Raw genomic sequence first — 20,979 nt, forward strand, 5'->3', positions numbered from 1 at the left:
TGCCTTTGAAATAAATAAATACATCTTTTTAAAAAATAGATTCTCAGAGAAAGATCAGGTCTTCAAAGAAGGAGGTACCTTTCTCTGAAGGGAGGAGAGAACCTCCACTTTGACTATGACCTTGTCTAAACAAGATAAGAGTTGGAGAACTCAGAGGGCTTCCATAGCCTTGGAAACTCATGACTGGAGCATAGGGAGATTACTGATGCCATAGACAGGAGTGTCAATTGGTAAAGTCAACAACAAGAGTCACTGTGCACTTACTCCTCATGTAGGATCTCTGTCCTTAATGTGCTGTACATTGAGATTTAATGCTATAACGAGTACTCAAACAATATATTTCACTTTGTGTTTCTATGGGGGTGCAAACTGTTGAAATCTTTACTTAATGCATACTAAACTGATCTTCTGTAAAAAAAAAAAAAAAGAAATTATCAATTCCCAACTTGACTCTCACTGGGATTAAACATGACAATAGGTCTGATCGGATTTCATCATCATTTAAAAAAATCATCCATTATTTTTCATTTATGTTTCTGTGTGGGAGCAAACTGTTGAAATCCTTACTCAATGTATACTAAGCTGATCTTCTGTATATTAAGATAATCGAAAATGAATCTTGATGTGAATGGAAGGGGAGACGGAGTGGGAAAGGGGAAGGTTGTGGGTGGGAGGGACGGTATGTATGGGGGGGAAGCCATTGTAATCCATAAGTTGTACTTTGGAAATTCATATTCATTAAATAAAAGTTAAAAAAAATATTTGCAACTAAAAAAAAATAGATTCTCAGAGAAGGCCTCCAGGGTGTCCAGTCACAGCCCAGTGCTGCTTGCTGTCCATCCCTACACTATCCTGGAGTCAGCCGGCGAGGACAGTACACTTGGTGACTCCAGGACTGAGGAGAGGGATTGGACACCCAGAGGAGCCAGGAGCCAAGGGAGGCAGGAGCCAGGGGAGGCACCCACCAGGCCTTGTCCTCTCAGTCCTGCTCTCCTGCCAGGCCCCCAAACCCCGCCCCCGGGGCTCCTGTTCCTTCAGGTCACGGGCTGGGGCAGCGACTGCCCCTGGAGTGCCCTGGTCAGCCTCTGGGCTCAGAGCCACACACGGGGACCTGCCCCAGACCATGAGGACACATCATGGGGATGCATGAGGATCCCGCAGGCAGCGACAGGGACCCGGGTCAGATCTGCCCAATCACGCACTTAGAGCCTGCAGCCTCAGGAGGACAACACCCGGGCGTCTGTAGTGGGTAGAAGTGACAGCGCTGCCCCTGAGGCTCCGGGAGAGTCGGGGCTGCCCAAGGCCCCAGACGCAAGGGACTGAGCCCAACATAAGGGCTCTGAGCAGCACGGTCTTTGGTCAGCATCCCAGGAGGCAGGGCCGGCGTGGGAACCGGGGACGTTCCCGGGGCTCCAGGCTGCTGGAGCAAGTGACTCCGATAGTGAGGAACATGCCCTGGCACCATTTGTCTCCAGGGCTGCAGACCCTTGGCAGAGAGGCTCCCTGCCCCACCAGGTGGCCCCAGTCTGGTAATTGGACCTGCAAATACAAAGCCCCTGATGCCGATCCAGAAGCCCATCTGTAAGCCAGGGTCTCCTCTGACCCCGTGCATCTGGCAGAGACGTTTATAGGCTAAGGTTCCAGGGCGAACCTGACTCTACCCTAGAACCAGGCATTTGTTTTATCGTGAATCAGCCCGTATAGGTATTACCCATGGGGTGTGTTCTTGATCCTTTGTCTCCTCATTCTAAAGGCCCAGGTCTCTAACCCCACCCTCTCCCTATCTAATCCCCAGCACAGGCCCCACTCCTCCTCCATGATCACACACGGGCTCCCCGCCTGCCCTGCAATGCACAGACTCTCCCGGCGACCAGGACCTTCCAGGCAGATCGTCTCCCCCACATCACTGTGGCTCCCAATAAAGTAATATCTGGGGCTGGGTCCCCACTCCGAGAGGGAGCAGTTGTTCCCCAAGGTCCCTGGGAGTCGCTGTGCGGGTCCGGGGCAGGAACCGCGGCAGCGTCTGCACGGAAGCCACCCCTGTCCTCCGTGGACTCTGCTGAGCTCAGCTCACTGTCAGCCTCACAGCCAGAACTGCTGCTGCAGGCAGCGCTGTCCTCCATGGTTGGGGCAAACGACAAGGACAAGGTCGGGACCAGCTCAGGACAGAGGCACTGTTTACTCACCGCTCCGGGGCCAGGCTCTCCTCTCCCTGACCCAGGGGCCCAGAGCACCCTTGTGGCCGGGCATCGCCTACTGTGACATGGGAGGTTCCTCCCGAGGAGGAGTCAGCTTTCATGGGCTGGGGATGATTGATTTCTGCTGCTTTGAAGGTAGAGACACAGGGAGAGGGAGAGACAGAGTGAGAAATAGCTCTCCCCTCCACGGTCTCCCTCAGACGCCCGCTCTGTTAGGAGGGGAGCATCCCAGCGGCCTTGCTACTGCTGCTCCAAGTGTCTGCCCAACAGTTGGCACTTCCCTTGGGCTTCTACCGAGGGTGGGACCTGCAGGGCGGTGGAGCTCCAGGTTAAGTGTTGCAGGACTGCCCCTCGGGTTCCCAGAGCAGGTGTCCCGTTTCCCTACCCCAGCGATGCACAGAGGTCCCCTCCCCACCGCCGCGCCCGCGCTCTGCACCCCTGTGCGGTTGCCCTGTGTTGCTGAGTCTCCCTCACGCTTCAGCTCCCCCTCTGCCTCGCTGTGCTCTTCCTCCTGGTTCCTGTGTTGAGAAACCGGTGTACCCCTGGCTCTCTCTGGAGGGGGAGGCCCCGTCCCTGTGGTGCCTTCTGGCCGTTCCTCTGTCCCCTCACCCTGTGTACACAGGAATTGTAGCCTAGAGGCTCCATCAGGTTCAGCTGTTAGGGTTCCGCTGCTGTTTTTTCCTTTTTTTGGCAAGACCAGCATGTGGTGCTGAGTCCTCACCATAGAACATCTCGTCCTTTTCATATCTGATTCGTGGCACAACATAGGTCATGACGGGCTGCATTGGGAACAACAGTGGAGCCACCGCTGGGGACGCCCCAGCCCTGAGCCCTGTGCCCGGGTCCCACCTCGGCACCTCCTGATTCCAGCATCCTGCCTACGTTCAGGCTGAGAGGCAGCAGGGGGGCTCCGGTACTGATCCCTGCCTCCCACTGGGAGACCCCGAGAGAGTTCAGAGCTCCTGGCCTATCAGGGCACCATCCCAGCTCTGGTGGGCATTTGGAGAGGGAACCAGCACACAGGACATCTCTGTCTCTTTGTGTGTGTCTCTGTCTCTCTTTCAAATAAATGAAAAAAAATTAAACAAGAGCACAGAGGTGTCCGGTCCCACTTGCTTCCTCATCACTTGTGTGAGATCCTTGTCTGTGGGCACATCCTTACAGCTTCCTGCTGATGCGTGCCTGGCTCCTGCTGATTCATTGCTAGAAACCCTTTACTGATCCATGGCCTTCCCCATTCGGTGACTTGTCACCTCCTCCCTCGCTGCTCCAAAGGTCAGGCTGTGCTTGTCCCGTCCTGGGCACAGTCTCCTCTCTCCTGCATTCGTAGCATCAATGCCATTTCTTTTACAGGGCATGCTTTGTTTTATTTTTTTTTAAAAATGAGTTATATTAGACAATGATGTAAAAACGTTTTGTATTGTCTTTAAGATTTCTTGTTTATTGGAAATGCTGAGTTCCAGAGAGAAAGGGAAAACAGATCTTCCATCCTCTGATCCCCTCCACATGTGTGCATAACAATCAGGGCTGGGACAGTCCAAACCAGGAGTCATCCAGGGCCTCCAGGAGGGTGCAGGGCCCAGGCGCTGGGGGATTTTACTACTTCCCCAACTCATTAGCAGAGACACTCTCCCCGTGTCCAGGAGAGGCCACAGGCTCTCTGTCTGCAGGGGGCGCTGTGTCTGAGTGAGGTTCACCTGGCTCCACATGCTTGTAGGAGTCCCTGACTCCATCAGCAGATCCTGCAGCTCCCTGAGATGGGCACCAGAGGGGGTCGTCCTGGTCACTGAGCCAACGACAGGGCAAGGACATTGGCCAGGGACCCGTGTATGCCCTTAGGACTGGACACTGTGGGAACGGGGAGGTTCCTGAGTCTAGAGTGAAGGTGAGGGTCGTCCACTGCCCTTCCTGGGGAAACGCATTCCGTCCATCCAGGCTCGTGTGCGGGAGGCTGGCCTGCTCCAGCGTGGCTGGGTCTGGGCATCCAGCACTGAGTGTCCCCTCCTGCAGTCACGACTTCCCACAGAGTCCCCTGTCAGTCAAGAGTGGTCCCCAGACTCTCAGACACCTGAGGTTCCCTGATGTTGGACCATCCCAGCTCACCCAGAATCCAGGACCTGGATCCTGGTGGGACGTGTCTTATGGAGGCCCATGAGTGAGCAAGGCTGTAGGAGGAGGCCCGGGGAGGGTCCGGCACACTAGACCCAGGCTCTAGACTAATGGCTGCCTTGGGTAGCTCCAGGTGTCTGCAGAACTTGGCTATTATGGGTCAAGGTGTTCTGCAGCTGAACCTCACCCCACCTTCCATCCCCATGTCCGAGGACTGCCTGCACCTCAACATCTACTCGCCTGCACATGCCCGTGAGGGCTCTGACCTGCCTGTGAGTGTGGGGCAGGGTCGGCCGGGGTGGGAGGGCATTGCCTTCTGCTAGAAGATGAGAAAGGAGAAGCTGAGCACGGGCCCTCCTGTGAGCGCACCCTGTCCAGAAGCCTCTCACTATCGGAGCCAAGAACTGCTCCTCCCCCACCGTGGGCAGCTGAGCCTTTGGCATGGGATCCCAGGGGCTGAGATGTCAGAGGTCAGACTGATGGTCTTGAATGGACCCGGGACACCTCAGCACCTCATGCACAGAAGGCACACTCAGTGACCCCTGGCTACCCTCAGAGGTCACCACAGCTCCCAGCCACGGATGGTGTGGGGGCCTGAAGAAGGGAAGGCACTAGGATGAGCATCCGTGTGGATGGATGAGAGAGACAGCCGTTATTTGTCCTCCTCACTGGGGCTCAGAAATTGACAGACCAGGCTTTGAACATGGAGTTAGACTCAAAGGATGGGAGGCCTGGCCTTCCTGATTATACCTGGGTCCCTGGTTCATGGCCCAGATCCTGCACTCTGGCCGGAGTTGTGCTTGGCTCTGCACAGACCCAGGTACTGGTTACACCAGGTGGGGGATGAGCATTCTTAGGTGGAGGAAGCCATGAGTTAAGCTCTTGACTTTCCGCAGGTGATGGTGTGGATCTACGGTGGTGGGCTGACTATGGAGATGGCTTCCATGTGTGACAGTACTACACTGGCAGCATTTGAGGACGTGGTGGTGGTCAATATTCAGTACCGCCTGGGAGTCCTGGGCTTCTTCAGGTGAGACCGGGGCTGGTGTGGGCACTGCGGGAAGTGTCTACCAGGACAGCCCAGTGACCCCTGTCCCTGCCCCTTCTTAGCACTGGAGACCAGCACAGCGCTGGCAACTGGGGCTACCTGGACCAAGTGGCCACGCTGCGCTGGGTCCAGCAGAATATCGCCCACTTTGGAGGCAACCCTGGCCGGGTCACCATTTTCGGCGTGTCTGCAGGTGGCACAAGTGTGTCATCCCATGTGGTGTCGCCCATGTCCCAAGGTCTCTTCCACGGAGCCATCATGGAGAGTGGGGTGGCCCTGCTGCCCACCCTCATCCCCAGGTCATCTGAGGTGGTCTCCACAGTGAGTGTCCTCACTGCCCAGGCCTGCTGGTCCTGCCTATACTTCATCTCTGATCAAGGGACACAGGAGGGAGACCATCGGGTTCTCAGGCCCTGCTGCCTACCATTGCATTACTGAGAGGCTCTAGGGTTAGAAGCCACACACCTGTGTCCCAGCAGAGGCGGAGGTGGTTCTCAGCTCCACCAAGCTGCCCGCCTGAGCCCCAGGTTTTCAGCAACCAGCTCAGCAGGTGCTGCCCACTGCGGCTGGGCGGTGCCAAGTCATGGGGAAGGAGCAGCAATCAGCTTCCACTGCAGCCGTGCACACACCACACCCTGTGCGATCTGGGGTGCAGCTGCCTCCAGTGGGGCCGTGGGCAACCCCTGGTCTCTAGCATGGCTGTGCCAGCCCTTGTGTGTTCCCGTTACAGGTGCTGGCCAACCGGTCTGGCTGTGGCCAGGTGGACTCTGAGACCCTGGTGCGCTGCTTGCGGGCCAAGAGTGAAGAGGAGATGCTGGCCATCAACAAGGTCGGGCTCCATGCACGTGGGTGAGGAGTTGATGGGCTTGTGTGCACCTCATAGTCCCCGGGACAGCTTCCTCCCATCCATGCCTCCTGACATCCCAGCCCTGGATGGAACAGGGGACCCAGTCCTGGATGCCAGGCTGGGGCCCTTAGGGGGTGAGGGTGAACACGCTGGGCTGAGCCAATCGGGGATGGAGAACGCTGAGGGCTTTAGAGAGCACCTGGGACACTGCTTCCTCCCTACCCCGTGTGACCCACAGGCCTTCATGCTCATCCCAGGGGTGGTGGACGGAGTCTTCCTGCCCAGACACCCCGAGGAGCTGCTGGCCTCGCCTGACTTTCAACCCGTCCCCAGCATCATTGGTGTCAACAATGATGAGTATGGCTGGGTCCTCCCCCAGGTGAGCCCCAGCCCTAGTTCCTGAGTGCCTGCACAGACTATGTGGTGAGCAGTCCTCTGGGCTTCAATGCTCCAACCCAGCTCCCCCACAACACTTGTGACTCTCCCCTCTCCACTCAGCTCCTGTTCGCCACTGACCCTTAAAGGAGAAAGAGAGGAGATGCGGGAGATTATACATCAAACAGCAGAACAGCTGGTGAGGCTCCCAGTCTACAGCCCCAACAGAGCGCACCTCAGACACCTGCCCACACAGGGACTCCCGGAACCAAGGCTCAGCTGTGTGTTTGGGGAGGGGTCTCCGGAGCCTGGTTCTTCCCCCAGTTTCTGACTATACAGGACCTCCGTCCCCCAGCCTGAGCCTGCTGCCTCCCTCCCAGGAGCTGCTCCCCTCACTCCTCCCCCTTCCCCTGGGCCAGATGCTGCCTCCCGCTTTGGGGGACCTGTTGATGGACGAGTACATGGGGAGCAATGAGGACCCCAAGACCCTCATGGCCCAGTTCCAGGAGATGATGGCAGACGCCATGTTCGTGATGCCTGCACTCCGAGTAGCACATTTCCAGCGTGAGTTCATCTGGGACTGAGGCCTCACTCGCTAGGGGGCAGCTCAGACCTGGGTCCTTTCCTGAGGGTGACACCTGTCCTGTCCAGGTCCTGATCAGGGTGCCGGGGACTTGGTGTCCCTGCTCTTAGTAAACCCCCATGGCTTGTTCCAGAGTCCAGCATCGCCACTCTGGTACAGAGGAGTAGACTCGGTTGAGGGAGCTTCACTCACTAACCCAGACCTCAAAGGCATGAAGTCCAAGGCCAGGATCTAACCCAGGGCTTGACCAATGTGCCTGTTCCCCCTGCTACCTCTCCCCAACTGCCCAGGACCCAGCCTGGTGAAGCAATTATGTGTCATCCCCATGGGCATTGTAGGAGAACACCGGGAAGGGGCCACCCATCTCCCTGTCTGTCCCCAGGTTCCCACGCCCCTGTCTACTTCTACGAGTTCCAGCATCGACCCAGCTTCACAAAGGATCTCAGGCCGCCCCACGTGAGGGCCGACCACGGCGATGAATTTGTCTTTGTCTTCAGATCATTTTTCTTTGGCAGCAAAGGTGAATCCTCCTCCTTCACCAGGTTGGGGAAGAGGTCCAGGCTCTCTCTGAGGGGCTCTGCACCCACCATTGGGATGAAAGGAAGAGGCTCACTTGGGATCCAGGGTCCAAAGTCTTACAGCTCAGAGGGCAGAGCCAGGTTTGAGTCTGAGAGCCCCCATGATGCAGCCTCTGCTCCCTCCTTTTCTGCCCTCTCAGAGAGGAGTGTTCATCTGATTGCACATGGGTTCAAAGTCAGGTCTGTTTCCTTACAAATGTCCCAGGGTCAGAGGGAAGAAGCAATGCAGGCAAGGGAGAAGCCAGTGTGATGACTTAGGAGCTGACTGGGATCGTGGAGCGTGACACAGCAGGTCCCACTGGTGAGGGAAAGACATAGAGGTTGGCGGGTAGCCGAGCGTCAGCTCCACCTGGGCTGGGAGCGTGGTGCATGATGGGCAGCAGGACTGGCGTGGCCGAGCTGACCCTGCCCCTCCCCTCTGCAGTGCCCCTCACTGAGGAGGAGGAGCTGCTGAGCAGGAGGGTGATGAAGTACTGGGCCAACTTTGCTCGCAACAGGTGAGACGACCCCCTGCCCAAATCCCTAGGGACCTGGGACCCTCTGCCCTCCCTCCTCTGTGGGGACCAAACCAGCATCCAGAGACCTAAGTCATGTGACAGTGCTGTACCTAGCTGCAGGACCCACTGACACTCACAGGGGCCCTGGGACCAGGCACACTCTTCCCATCTCCCAGTGACCTGGGGTTGGTCTGCTCTGCCCATAGGTTCTCTATGGGGGGAGGGACAGGCCAGGTCAAATGCCCAGTCCCCACGAGGAGTTGATGCTAAGGGGAGGTCGTTCTGCTGTTGCTTCTGAAAACTCATTCCCCTCCACTCCTGGCCTGCAAGGTGGCCTGGCAGGACCCCAGATAGGTGCTCAGGGCTGGGCTGGGCAGGGCTCAGAATGACTGCAGTGCCCCCTTCCTGACGTCTTGTCTACAGGAACCCCAACGGCGAGGGCCTGCCGCACTGGCCCGTGTTCGACCAGGACGAGCGATACCTGCAGCTGAACGTGCAGCCTGCAGTGGGCCAGGCCCTGAAGGCCCGCAGGCTCCAGTTCTGGACCCTGAACCCACACCCTGCCCCAGAGGGTCCAGGAGCTAAGGGGCACTGAGCAGAAACACACGGAGCTGTAGTGGCCTGTGTAGGGGTGGGGGACAAAGGCTCCAGTGCAGGTGGGGCCCCAATGCACTCACACACATCCCCGGAGGAGCCATGCATTAGGCACTCTCACGTGACCACTCAGTCCTCCTGGCCTCCATGCACTCAGCAGACCGTTGTGAAAAACCCACGGCTTGAGGTTCATTGCCAAGCCTGCCCTGTGGCCCCTCTTTGAAGACTCACTCAGTACACCTCCATGCAGCTGTGTTGGGCAACACCAGTGCCAGCCCAGCTTGCTCAACACCCACTGGGCCCTGGGCCCTTCCTGCTTCTTGCCCCTCCACCTTCTGCCCACCCTCCCTCTCCTCTCCTCCCAGCCCCAGGCCCTCCCCACGTGGAGGGAGCTGCGTTGATCATTGTTGCCCACCCCTGGGTGCCTTAAGCCCTCCCCCTGCTCCTCCTCCCAGCATGCCTGTGATCTCACATCTCTTAGAGGCCACAGAGGACCCGGACTCCAGGAGTCACCGTGGCTTCATCCCTGCAGGCTGCCATGTGTGGTGCCCTCAGTCCCATCCATGCAGCACAAATAAAGGGTTCCAGTCCTTTCATGGCTGAGTCACATTCACCTGAGTGAACCTGCCACGTTTTCTTAGACCCTCAGCTCTCTAAGACACCTGGTTACCTGCACAGCTGGGATACCATGAATCATTGATGCAGTAACCTGGAGTATAGGGCTGTTGCTTTCACAGGGGTTAAGCCTCTACCCATGTCGCTGGCATCTCATATGAGCGACAGTTCAGGTCCAAGCCGCTCCAGTCCTGATCCAGAGTGTTTGAGCCCAGCCACCCATGTACGGTACACAGATAATGTTTCTCCCTCTGGACTTTGGCCTGCACTAGCCCTGGCCATGGTGGCTGAGAGAGCCTGGGGCTGAGCAGAGGTCAAGGCCAGTTCTCAGGGAGCACAAAGGCAGCCTTCATGAGCCAGGGTCCACTTCCCCTGGGGGCTCCCGTGCCCAGGCTGCTCCTCCTTCCTGCAGGGAGCCTGATGTTTCCTACACTCAGGCTGACTCCTGGCCCCCCCACTGCTGTCACAGGACCACACGTACCCTGCTGGGTCCCCAGACTGGGGACCTTTCTGGGCCTAAGGGTCTTACATTTTATTCAAGGTTTTTGTGCCAATGGAGATGAGAAACCGATATGTCACCGGAGGCAAGGCCGTGGAAGCCATGGCCTTCTCGTCTTCACACAAGGAAGAATTCAGGCAGGAGACAGAGAGCAAAGGCTTTCTTGGGGACAGGGCATCTGTCAGGAATGAAGGGACAGAGAGAGTGCCAGTCACTGGGACCAGGGGAGAGCGAGGTGACAGGGATGAGTGGAGTGAATACACCTGGGCAGGCCAGGTGGGGCTCAGCAGGGAGGCAGAGGGTGAGCACAGTGTGTTTGGACTCCCTAGGTTTCTAAGGGAGCCTGTTTACCCACCTCCCCTGCTCCTCCAGGACACGGGATGGGGAGTCCTCGTGGAAGAGTTTGTTGGGTGAAAATTATTAAATTCCTCCCCATATTTGCTGGCTTGCAGACTCGTAGGGCTTCCCTTATGGCATCTGTGAAGGTTTTGTCTGTGAAGGTTTTGTTGCCTCGTGTTATCAGGTCAGGTAACCCATCCGGTCCTGAGGAGGGAGTTCTCCCTGGAGCTTTCCTTGGGGGAAGGGCAGGGACACCTGGGAGGTTATCAGGGTCTGGGCAGGATGTGAAATGCAGGATGCTGGGCTTCTGAGGCTTCCATAGTAGGTGCTGGGGTTCAGGCCTTTCTCACACACACTCAGAGGCTAAGTTTCTGACCTCCTACATGACAAAAGCAGCAGCAGCCACAGGCAGTGCACAAAAGCAGCTTTGATTTCAAGGACAGAGAGCGTGACCACACCTGCACGCCTACTGAGGGCTGCCACACACGGAGAGACCCTCAGCAGGAATGGGCCAGGGTTGCCAGGAGGAAGAGAGGAAGAGGCAGCCCAAGGAGGATTCCCAAGCACAGCCAGGGGCAGAGAGGGCCCTCCCCTTTCTCATCCCTGGGGGCGGTACCCTGAATGCATAACCCAGTGGGGTGGGATCTCACCTGTGGGAATACTGAAGGGATTGTTATGGCCCCTCCATCCAGAATTTCTCTTCCATGTTTCCATCATGGCTTCTCCTTCCTGGTCCCAGCTGAGACACGGGTGCATCCTCGGAAAGTGGTGTAAAAGACCGACAAGCAAAGGGATAAAGTTACAATGCAGGGCTGGCAAAGTTCTAGCCTCTGAATTCCCATTGTTCTTCCTGCCTGGTTGCCAGGTATCAGGACCAGCAGGTTTTCACTGTCAAGGAGAGGACAGAACTGTGTCTCAGAAGAAGCTGGAGACACAGCACACATTGGGTTCACCCTTAGTTAGTGCCATGGTCACTGCCTCTCAAAAACTGGACCCTGAGTGAGCAGGGAGGGGATGGGCAGAGGCGGGAAAGGATGGAGGAGGGGCCTGGACACAGTGGGCACCCAGCCTGGAAACCAAGGAGGAGCTTCCAGGATCTGGGACAGTGACACCTGCCAGCCTTGGCTCAGGTGACCCCTGGGGCAGGGGCTGTGGCACAGAGCAGTAAGCCACCATCTGCAGTGCCTTCATCCCATGTAGGCACAGAGCCGAGCCCTGGCGGCTTCACTGCCGATCCAGCTTCCTGCTAATGTGCCTAGGAAAGCAGCAGAAGGCCCACGTGCTTGGGCCCCTGCACTCACCTGGGAGACCCAGAAGAAGCTGCTGGCTCCTGGCGTTGGGCTGACCCAGCCCTGGGCGTTTGAGACTGACCCTGTAGATGGATGATCTCTCTCTGTGTCTCTCTTGATTTTTAACTCTGCCTTTCAAATAAATAAAAAATAAATATATCACTTTTTTAATGGTTTATTCCCCTTAGAAGGCCCCCTGGTGTCCTGCTTCCTGTATGCCTACACTATCTCAGACTAGGACGGCAAGGACAGTGAAGTTGGTGACTCCAGGATTGAGGCGAGGGGCCTGGACCCTCCAGCAGCCCGGTGAGAGGGGAGGCAGCCATGCCTGGGTCCCTACTGACCTCTCTTCTCTCAGTCCACTCCCACCAGAGGCACTCAAGCCCCGCCCCCATGGTGTGCCCCGCCTGCTTCCTGCCCAGGCCAGGGCCGAGGCACTGATCCCAGCCAGGAGCACTGGGTGCCGCCTGCGGGACACAGAGGTGTGCACGCGGGCCTCCTTGGAGCATGGGGCTGCACCGAAGGGGAGCTCGGCTCGGCGCCATTGTCTGTGGTCTCCTGCTGCTCCTCGACCCGGGTCATGGTGAGGATTCCCGGGGGCAACAGGGACCAAGGTCAGATCTGCCCGATCCCACAGTTAGAGCCTGAGGCCACAGGAGGGCAGCGCCTGGTAGTCTGGAGGTGACAGTGGTGACAGTGGGGGACCTGGGCGCCCACCATGGTCTCCTGAGGCTCCAGGCATGGAGGAATGAGCCCAGCACGAAGGCTCTGAGCAGCGCTGGTCGGGTCGGCAGCCGGGACAGGAAGGGGCGTGGGAAATGGGGCCCTTTCCCTCCCTTGCTTGAGGCTGTGGTGACTGTGCCCTCCCCAGGACACTGATGAACCTGCCCTGGGCTGTGTGTCTGCCAGGGTCTCCTCTGACCCTGTGCACCTGGCAGGGGTCCTCCTGGGCTGGATTCCAGGGCAAAGCTGACCACACCTCCGTGCCTGGCATTCTGGGAGCCCAGGCCAAGAGGGCACCACACCTGGGTGTGTCATGGAGCCTTTATCTCCTCTTTCCAAAGGCCCAAGACTGGAACCGGCATTGCAGAGCAAGTCAGCACTTGTGACACTGGCGGCCCCTAGGAACACTGGCTCCAGCTCTGCCTGCTGGTCTTCCAGTGCAGCTGCCTGTAATGTGCCTGGGAAAGCAGTGGAAGATGGCTCTGTCCCAGGCCCTGATGCTCCCACGTGGGAGACCCTGCTGGAGTTCAAGGCTCCTGGCTGAGGCCTGGGTGGGGCCTTTTGGAAATTGAACCAGCAGATGAGCTCCCTTGCTCGCTCTCGTGCGCTCTCTCTCTCTCTCTCTAACTAGATCTTTCCTAAAATAGCTCTTTAAAGAGAATAAAAATCGTGAAAAGCCAGGTCTCTAACCCCACCCTCTCCCTATCTAATCCCCAGCACAGGCCCCACTCCTCCTCCTCCATGCTCACCCACGGGCTCCCCACCTGCCCTGCAATGCACAGACTCTCCCGGCGACCAGGACCTTCCAGGCAGATCGTCTCCCCCACATCACTGTGGTTCCTAATAAAGTAATATCTGGGGCTGGGTCCCCACGCAGAGAGGGGGCAGTTGTTCCCCAAGGACCCTGGGAGTCGCTGTGCATGTCCGGGGCAGGAACCGCGGCAGCGTCTGCACGGAAGCCGCCCCTGTCCTCCGTGGACTCTGCTGAGCTCAGCTCACTGTCAGCCTCACAGCCGGAACTGCCGCTGCAGGCAGCGCTGTCCTCCATGGTTGGGGCAAACGACAAGGACAAGGTCGGGACCAGCTCAGGACAGAGGCGCTGTTTACTCACCGCTCCGGGGCCAGGCTCTCCTCTCCCTGACCCAGGGGCCCAGAGCACCCTTGTGGCCGGGCATCGCCTACTGTGACATGGGAGGTTCCTCCCGAGGAGGAGTCAGCTTCCATGGGCTGGGGATGATTGATTTCTGCTGCTTTGAAGGCAGAGACACAGGGAAAGAGGGAGAGACAGAGTGAGAAAGAGCTCTCCCCTCCACGGTCACCCTCAGACGCCCGCTGTGTTAGGAGGGGAGCATCCCAGCGGCCTTGCTACTGCTGCTCCAAGTGTCTGCCCAACAGTTGGCACTTCCCTTGGGCTTCTACCGAGGGTGGGACCTGCAGGGCGGTGGAGCTCCAGGTTAAGTGTTGCAGGACTGCCCGTCGGGTTCCCAGAGCAGGTGTCCCGTTTCCCTACCCCAGCGATGTGCAGAGGCCCCCTCCCCACCCCCGCGCCCGCGCTCTGCACCCCTGTGCGGTTGTCGTGTGTTGCTGAGTCTCCCTCACGCGTCAGCTCCCCCTCTGCCTCGCTGTGCTCTTCCTCCTGATTCCTGTGTTGAGAAACCGGTGTACCCCTGGCTCTCTCTGGAGGGGGAGGACCGTCCCTGTGGTGCCTTCTGGCCATTCCTCTGTCCCCTCACCCTGTGTACACAGGAATTGTACCTAGAGGCTCCATCAGCTTCAGCTGTTAGGGTTCTGCTGCTGTTATTTCTTGTTTTGGGAAGGCCAGCATGTGGTGCTGAGTCCTCACCATAGAACATCTCGACCTTTTCATATCTGTTTCATGGCACAACACAGATCCTTGAGGGACAGCATGAAAGCAGTGTGAACCTGCATCAGGGAGCTGGATTCAGGTGAAGCAGCCAGGATGGAACTGTGTAGGGGATGCTGGCCATGCAGGCTGTGGGTGCACCCGAGCGCCACTACACCGCCCCCTAGAGGACGCTTCCTTTCCTCCCTTCTTGACACCTGGAGCATGAGCCTCCTAGCAGGGGAGCCTGGTCAGTCTGGTGCTCACAGCTCTACCTCCTGTGACCGAGGGCAGTCAGCAGAAAGGACGCTCTCCTCGCCCCCAGGGCTGTCACCTGCGCTGACTCCTAGTGCTCAGGGAGGGTGCTAGGGCCCCAGGAGCCTCGGGAGCTGTGGGATGTCCTGGGCTGGGCAGGGACAGCACTGCTGGCTGGGAGATGGGGGAGAGTTTCTCATGCAGGACGTTGGTCGGGTCAGTGTTTGTAGGTCCGAGGCCTTGGCAAAGCTGAGATACCAAAGCCAAGGAGAGGCCACAGCAGCAGTGTTGGAGGGCAGCTCATAGGGAGCCCCTACCTGAAGCACCTCTCTGCCCCCAGGCCAGGACCCTGCCAGCCCCATCCGGAACACACACACGGGGCAAGTGCGCGGGAGCCTGGTCCACGTGGAAGGCACCGATGCGGGCGTCCACACCTTCCTGGGAATTCCCTTTGCCAAGCCACCTGTGGGGCCGCTGCGCTTTGCACCTCCTGAACCTGCTGAAGCTTGGAGTGGAGTGAGGGACGGGACCTCCCACCCAGCCATGTAAGCGCTCCCAGGGCACAGGGGAGCTCCGGCCCTGGGGTGGGGTCGGGGAAAGATCCTCTCAGTTCTGGGCCAGGCCCAGCTGTCCTGGGGCAGAGCTCGCATAACCAGCTTTCCCTGTGGATGATGGCTCCCTCGTGCGTTATTCAGTGAGTCTGCTTAGGCTTTCTGGATTCAGTGACCATGAAATGCTTTGGGGCCAGAACGTGGCACTCAGAGCACATTAAATCCAGGTACAGAGAGAAAAGCAGAGACGCTCTCCCCATGTCCAGGAGAGGCCACAGGCTCTCTGCCTGCAGGGGGCGCTGTGTCTGCGTGAGGTTCACCTGGCTCCACATGCTTGTAGGAGGCCCTGACTCCATCCGCAGATCCTGCAGCTCCCTGAGATGGGCACCAGAGGGGGTCGTCATGGTCACTGAGCCAAAGACAGGGCAAGGACATTGGCCAGGGACCTGTGTATGCCCTTAGGACTGGAGACTGTGGGAACGGGGAGGTTCCTGAGTCTAGAGTGAAGGTGAGGGTCGTCCACTGCCCTTCCTGGGGAAACGCCATCCGTCCATCCAGGCTCATGTGCGGCAGGCTGGCCTGCTCCGGCGTGGCTGGGTCTGGGCATCCAGCACTGAGTGTCCCCTCAAGAAAGTCACGACTTCCCACAGAGTCCCCTGTCAGTCAAGAGTGGTCCCCAGACTCTCAGACACCTGAGGTTCCCTGATGTTGGACCATCCCAGCTCACCCAGAATCCAGGACCTGGATCCTGGTGGGAAGTGTCTTATGGAGGCCCATGAGTGAGCAGGGCTGTAGGAGGAGGCCCGGGGAGGGTCGGGCACACTAGACCCAGGCTCTAGACTAATGGCTGCCTTGGGTGGCTCCAGGTGTCTGCAGAGCTTGGCTATTATGGGTCAAGGTGTTCTGCAGCTGAACATCACCGCACCTTCCATCCCCATGTCCGAGGACTGCCTGTACCTCAACATCTACTCGCCTGCACATGCCCGTGAGGGCTCTGACCTACCTGTGAGTGTGGGGCAGGGTGGGCCGGGGTGGGAGGGCATTGCCTTCTGCTAGAAGATGAGAAAGGAGAAGCTGAGCACGGGCCCTCCTGTGAGCACACCCTGTCCAGAAGCCTCTCACTATCAGAGCCGAGAACTGCTACTCCCCCATGGTGGGCAGCTGAGCCTTTGGCATGGGATCCCAGGGGCTGAGATGTCAGAGGTCAGACTGATGGTCTTGAATGGACCCGGGACACCTCAGCACCCTCATGCCCAGGAGGCACACTCAGTGACCCCTGGCTACGCTCAGACGTCACCACAGCTTCTAGCCATGGATGGTGTGGGGGCCTGAAGAAGGGAAGGCACTAGGATGAGCATCCGTGTGGATGGATGAGAGAGACAGCCATTATTTGTCCTCCTCACTGGGGCTCAGAAATTGACAGACCAGGCTTTGAACATGGAGTTAGACTCAGGATGGTTGGCCTGGCCTTCCTGATTATACCTGGGTCCCTGGTTCATGGCCCAGATCCTGCACTCTGGCCAGAGTTGTGCTTGGCTCTGCACAGACCCAGGTACTGGTTACACCAGGTGGGGGATGAGCAGGCTTTAAGCGGAGGAAGCCATGAGTTAAGCCCTTGACTTTCCGCAGGTGATGGTGTGGATCCACGGTGGTGGGCTGACTATGGGCATGGCTTCCATGTGCGACAGTAGTGTACTGGCAGCATTTGAGGACGTGGTGGTGGTCAATATTCAGTACCGCCTGGGAGTCCTGGGCTTCTTCAGGTGAGACCGGGGCTGGGGTGGGCCCTGCGGGATGAGTGGCACCAGGACAGCCCTGTGATCCCTGTCCCTGCCCTTCTCAGCACTGGAGACCAGTACGCCACTGGAAACTGGGGCTACCTGGACCAAGTGGCCGCGCTACGCTGGGTCCAGCAGAATATCGCCCACTTTGGAGGCAACCCTGGCCGGGTCACCATTTTCGGCGTGTCTGCGGGTGGCACAAGTGTGTCATCCCATGTGCTGTCGCCCATGTCCCAAGGTCTCTTCCACGGAGCCATCATGGAGAGTGGGGTGGCCCTGCTGCCCAGCCTCATCACCAGCTCGTCTGAGGTGGTCTCCACAGTGAGTGTCCTCACTGCCCAGGCCTGCTGCTCCTGCCTCTACTTCATCTCTGATCAAGGGGCACAAGGAGGGAGGACCATCGGGTTCTCAGGCCCTGCTGCCTACCATTGCATTACTGAGACGCTCTAGGGTTAGAAGCCACACACCTGTGTCCCAGCAGAGGCGGAGGTGGTTCACAGCTCCACCAGCTGCCTGCCCTGAGCCCCAGGTTTTCGGCAACCAGCTCAGCAGGTGCTGCCCACTGTGGCTGGGCGGTGCCAAGTCATGGGGAAGGAGCAACAATAAGCTTCCACTGCAGCCGTACACACACCACACCCTGTGCGATCTGGGGTGCAGCTGCCTCCAGTGGTGCCTTGGAAAACCCCCACGACTCCAGCATGGCTGTGCCAGCCCCTGTGTGATCTCATTGCAGGTGGTGGCCAACCGGTCTGGCTGTGGCCAGGTGGACTCTGAGACACTGGTGCGCTGCTTGCGGGCCAAGAGTGAAGAGGAGATGCTGGCCATCACCCAGGTCGGGCCCCGTGCACGTGGGGGAGGGGGTGATGGGCTTGTGTGCACCTCATAGTCCCCGGGACAGCTTCCTCCCATCCATGCCTCCTGACATCCCAGCCCTGGATGGAACAGGGAACCCAGTCCTGGATGCCAGGCTGGGGCTCCTATGGAGAGTGGGTGAACACGCTGGGCTGAGCCAATCAGGGATGGAGAACGCAGAGGGCTTTAGAGAGCACCTTTAACACTGCCTCTTCCCTACCCCGTGTGACCCACAGGCCTTCATGCTCATCCCAGGGGTGGTGGACGGAGTCTTCCTGCCCAGACACCCCGAGGAGCTGCTGGCCTCGGCTGACTTTCAACCCGTCCCCAGCATCATTGGTGTCAACAATGATGAGTATGGCTGGGTCCTCCCCCAGGTGAGCCCCAGCCCTAGTTCCTGAGTGCCTGCACAGACTATGTGGTGAGCAGTCCTCTGGGCTTCAATGCTCCAACCCAGCTCCCCCACACACACTTGTGACTCTCCCCTCTCCACTCAGCTCCTGTTAGCCACAGACCCTCTAAAGGAGAAAGACAGAGAGGAGATGCGGGAGATTATGCATCAAGCAACAAAACAGCTGGTGAGGCCCCCAGGCTCCTGCCACAACAGAGCGCATCCCAGACACCTGCCCACGCAGGGACTCTGGGAACCAAGGCTCAGCTGTGTGTTTGGGGAGGGGTCTCCGGAGCCTGGTTCTTCCCCCAGTTTCTGACTATACAGGACCTCCGTCCCCCAGCCTGAGCCTGCTGCCTCCCTCCCAGGAGCTGCTCCCCTCACTCCTTCCCCTTCCCCTGGGCCAGATGCTGCCTCCCGCTTTGGGGGACCTGTTGATGGGCGAGTACATGGGGAGCAATGAGGACCCCAAGACCCTCATGGCCCAGTTCCAGGAGATGATGGCAGACGCCATGTTCGTGATGCCTGCACTCCGAGTAGCACATTTCCAGCGTGAGTTCATCTGGGACTGAGGCCTCACTCGCTAGGGGGCAGCTCAGACCTGGGTCCTTTCCTGAGGGTGACACCTGCCCTGTGCAGGTCCTGATCCATGTCTTACGTTGGGCCCAGGGTGCCGGGGACTTGGTGTCCCTGCTCTCAGTAAACCCCCATGGCTTGTTCCAGAGTCCAGCATTGCCACTCTGGTACAGAGGAGCAGACTGGGCTGAGTGAGCTTCATTCACTGACCCAGACCTCAAAAGCATGAAGTCCAAGGCCAGGATCTAACCCAGGGCTTGACCAATGTGCCTGTTCCCCCTGCTACCTCTCCCCAACTGCCCAGGACCCAGCCTGGTGCAGCAATTATGTGTCATCCCCATGGGCATTGTAGGAGAACACCGGGAAGGGGCCACCCATCTCCCTGTCTGTCCCCAGGTTCCCACGCCCCTGTCTACTTCTACGAGTTCCAGCATCGACCCAGCTTCACAAAGGATCTCAGGCCGCCCCACGTGAGGGCCGACCACGGCGATGAATATGTCTTTGTCTTCAGATCATTTTTCTTTGGCAGCAAAGGTGAATCCTCCTCCTTCACCAGGTTGGGGAAGAGGTCTAGGCTCTCTCTGAGGGGCTCTGCACCCACCATTGGGATGAAAGGAAGAGGCTCACTTGGGATCCAGGGTCCAAAGTCTTACAGCTCAGAGGGCGGAGCCAGATTTGAGTCTGAGAGCCCCCATGATGCAGCCTCTGCTCCCTCCTCTGCCCTCTCAGAGAGGAGTGTTCATCTGATTGCACATGGGTTCAAAGTCAGGTCTGTTTCCTTACAAATGTCCCAGGGTCAGAGGGAAGAAGCAATGCAGGCAAGGGAGAAGCCAGTGTGATGACTTAGGAGCTGACTGGGATCGTGGAGCGTGACACAGCAGGTCCCACTGGTGAGGGAAAGACATAGAGGTTGGCGGGTAGCCGAGCGTCAGCTCCACCTGGGCTGGGAGCGTGGTGCATGATGGGCAGCAGGACTGGCGTGGCTGAGCTGACCCTGCCCCTCCCCTCTACAGTGCCCCTCACTGAGGAGGAGGAGCTGCTGAGCAGGAGGGTGATGAAGTACTGGGCCAACTTTGCTCGCAACAGGTGAGACGACCCCCTGCCCAAATCCCTAGGGACCTGGGACTCTCTGCTCCCCCTCCTCTGGGGGGACCTCACCAGCATCCAGGGTCCTAAGTCACGTGACAGCTTCCTCCCCAACACTGGACCCACTGGCACTCACAGGGGCCCTAGGGACCAGGCACACACTTCCCATCTCCCAGTGACCTTGGGGTGGGCCACGAGCTGCTCACGTCTGCTTCCTGACGTCTTGTCTGCAGGAACCCCAATGGCGAGGGCCTGCCACACTGGCCCGTGTTCGACCAGGACGAGCGATACCTGCAGCTGAACCTGCAGCCTGCAGTGGGCCAGGCCCTGAAGGCCCGCAGGCTCCAGTTCTGGACCCACACCCTGCCCCAGAGGGTCCAGGAGCTAAGGGGCGCTGAGCAGAAGCACACGGAGCTGTAGCTGCCTGTGTGGGGTTGGGGGACAGGGGCTCCAGTGCAGGTGGGGCCCGATGCACTCACACACATCCCCGGAGGAGCCATGCATTAGGCACTTTCACGTGACCACTCACTCCTCCTGGCCTCCATCCACTCAGCAGACCGTTGTGAAAAACCCACGGCTTGAGGTTCATTGCCAACCCTCCCTGGGGCCCCTCATTGAAGACTCACTCAGTACACCTCCATGCAGCTGTGTTGGGCAACACCAGTGCCAGCCCAGCTTGCTCAACACCCACTGGGCCCTGGGCCCTTCCTGCTTCTTGCCCCTCCACCTTCTGCCCACCCTCCCTCTCCTCTCCTCCCAGCCCCAGGCCCTCCCCATGCAGAGGGAACTTCGTTGAGCATTGTTGCCCACCCCTGGGTGCCTTAAGCCCTCCCCCTGCTCCTCCTCCCAGCATGCCTGTGAGGCCACAGAGGACCCGGACTCCAGGAGTCACCGTGGCTTCATCCCTGCAGGCTGCCATGTGTGGTGCCCTCAGTTCCATCCATGCAGCACAAATAAAGGGTTCCAGTCCTTTCATGGCTGAGTCACATTCACCTGAGTGAACCTGCCACGTTTTCTTAGACCCTCAGCTCTCTAAGACACCTGGTTACCTGCACAGCTGGGATACCATGAATCATTAATGCAGTAACCTGGAGTATAGGGCTGTTGCTTTCACAGGGGTTAAGCCTCTACCCATGTCGCTGGCATCTCATATGAGCGACAGTTCAGGTCCAAGCCGCTCCAGTCCTGATCCAGAGTGTTTGAGCCCAGCCACCCATGTACGGTACACAGATAATGTTTCTCCCTCTGGACTTTGGCCTGCACTAGCCCTGGCCATGGTGGCTGAGAGAGCCTGGGGCTGAGCAGAGGTCAAGGCCAGTTCTCAGGGAGCACAAAGGCAGCCTTCATGAG

At 58.5% G+C, this 20,979-nt stretch overlaps 1 protein-coding gene, 1 long non-coding RNA gene and 1 pseudogene across 4 annotated transcripts; 2 read left to right on the forward strand and 1 right to left on the reverse strand.

Moving 5' to 3' along the window:
- The first annotated feature begins 3,647 nt into the window (after window positions 1-3,647).
- On the forward strand, window positions 3,648-8,852 carry LOC138846538 (cocaine esterase-like; annotated as a pseudogene). The gene is made up of 9 exons (XR_016224673.1): window positions 3,648-4,579; window positions 5,204-5,337; window positions 5,418-5,676; window positions 6,086-6,184; window positions 6,441-6,776; window positions 6,997-7,141; window positions 7,543-7,680; window positions 8,163-8,235; window positions 8,659-8,852. The product of XR_016224673.1 is annotated as a cocaine esterase-like (transcript).
- Window positions 8,853-8,900: 48 nt separating this feature from the next.
- LOC149120982 (uncharacterized) lies at window positions 8,901-11,921 on the reverse strand. The gene is made up of 3 exons (XR_016225277.1): window positions 11,584-11,921; window positions 10,933-11,170; window positions 8,901-10,121 (listed from the first exon to the last, which is right to left on the reverse strand). It is a non-coding gene; the product is annotated as an uncharacterized LOC149120982 (long non-coding RNA).
- Window positions 11,922-12,020: 99 nt separating this feature from the next.
- Window positions 12,021-20,604, forward strand: LOC138843023 (cocaine esterase-like). 2 transcript variants are annotated; one of them, XM_051830121.3, is made up of 12 exons: window positions 12,021-12,154; window positions 14,733-14,937; window positions 15,810-15,948; window positions 16,573-16,706; window positions 16,787-17,045; window positions 17,458-17,556; window positions 17,813-17,953; window positions 18,074-18,154; window positions 18,375-18,519; window positions 18,940-19,077; window positions 19,557-19,629; window positions 19,863-20,604. In XM_051830121.3, the coding sequence occupies exons 1-12, from the start codon at window positions 12,079-12,081 to the stop codon at window positions 20,047-20,049; spliced, it is 1,677 nt and encodes a 558-aa protein (XP_051686081.3). In that variant the 5' UTR covers window positions 12,021-12,078; the 3' UTR covers window positions 20,050-20,604. The 2 variants fall into 2 exon arrangements, with proteins under 2 accessions (XP_051686081.3, XP_089176328.1); XM_089320202.1 differs by lacking the exons at window positions 14,733-14,937; window positions 15,810-15,948.
- Window positions 20,605-20,979: the final 375 nt, after the last annotated feature.

This window comes from Oryctolagus cuniculus, chromosome 18, assembly GCF_051225735.1.
Source record: "Oryctolagus cuniculus isolate XC-2025 breed Fujian yellow rabbit chromosome 18, ASM5122573v1, whole genome shotgun sequence".
NCBI lineage: Eukaryota > Metazoa > Chordata > Mammalia > Lagomorpha > Leporidae > Oryctolagus > Oryctolagus cuniculus.

What these genes read in the sequence shown, in the direction of transcription:
- LOC138843023 (XM_051830121.3), top strand. Translation starts at nt 12,079, where the DNA reads ATGGGGCTGCACCGAAGGGGAGCTCGGCTCGGCGCCATTGTCTGTGGT. An exon ending in GGAGTCCTGGGCTTCTTCAG is followed by an intron (nt 16,707 to 16,786) that starts GTGAGACCGGGG and finishes TGCCCTTCTCAG; the next exon opens with CACTGGAGACCAGTACGCCA. An exon ending in ATGGCTGGGTCCTCCCCCAG is followed by an intron (nt 17,954 to 18,073) that starts GTGAGCCCCAGC and finishes CTCTCCACTCAG; the next exon opens with CTCCTGTTAGCCACAGACCC.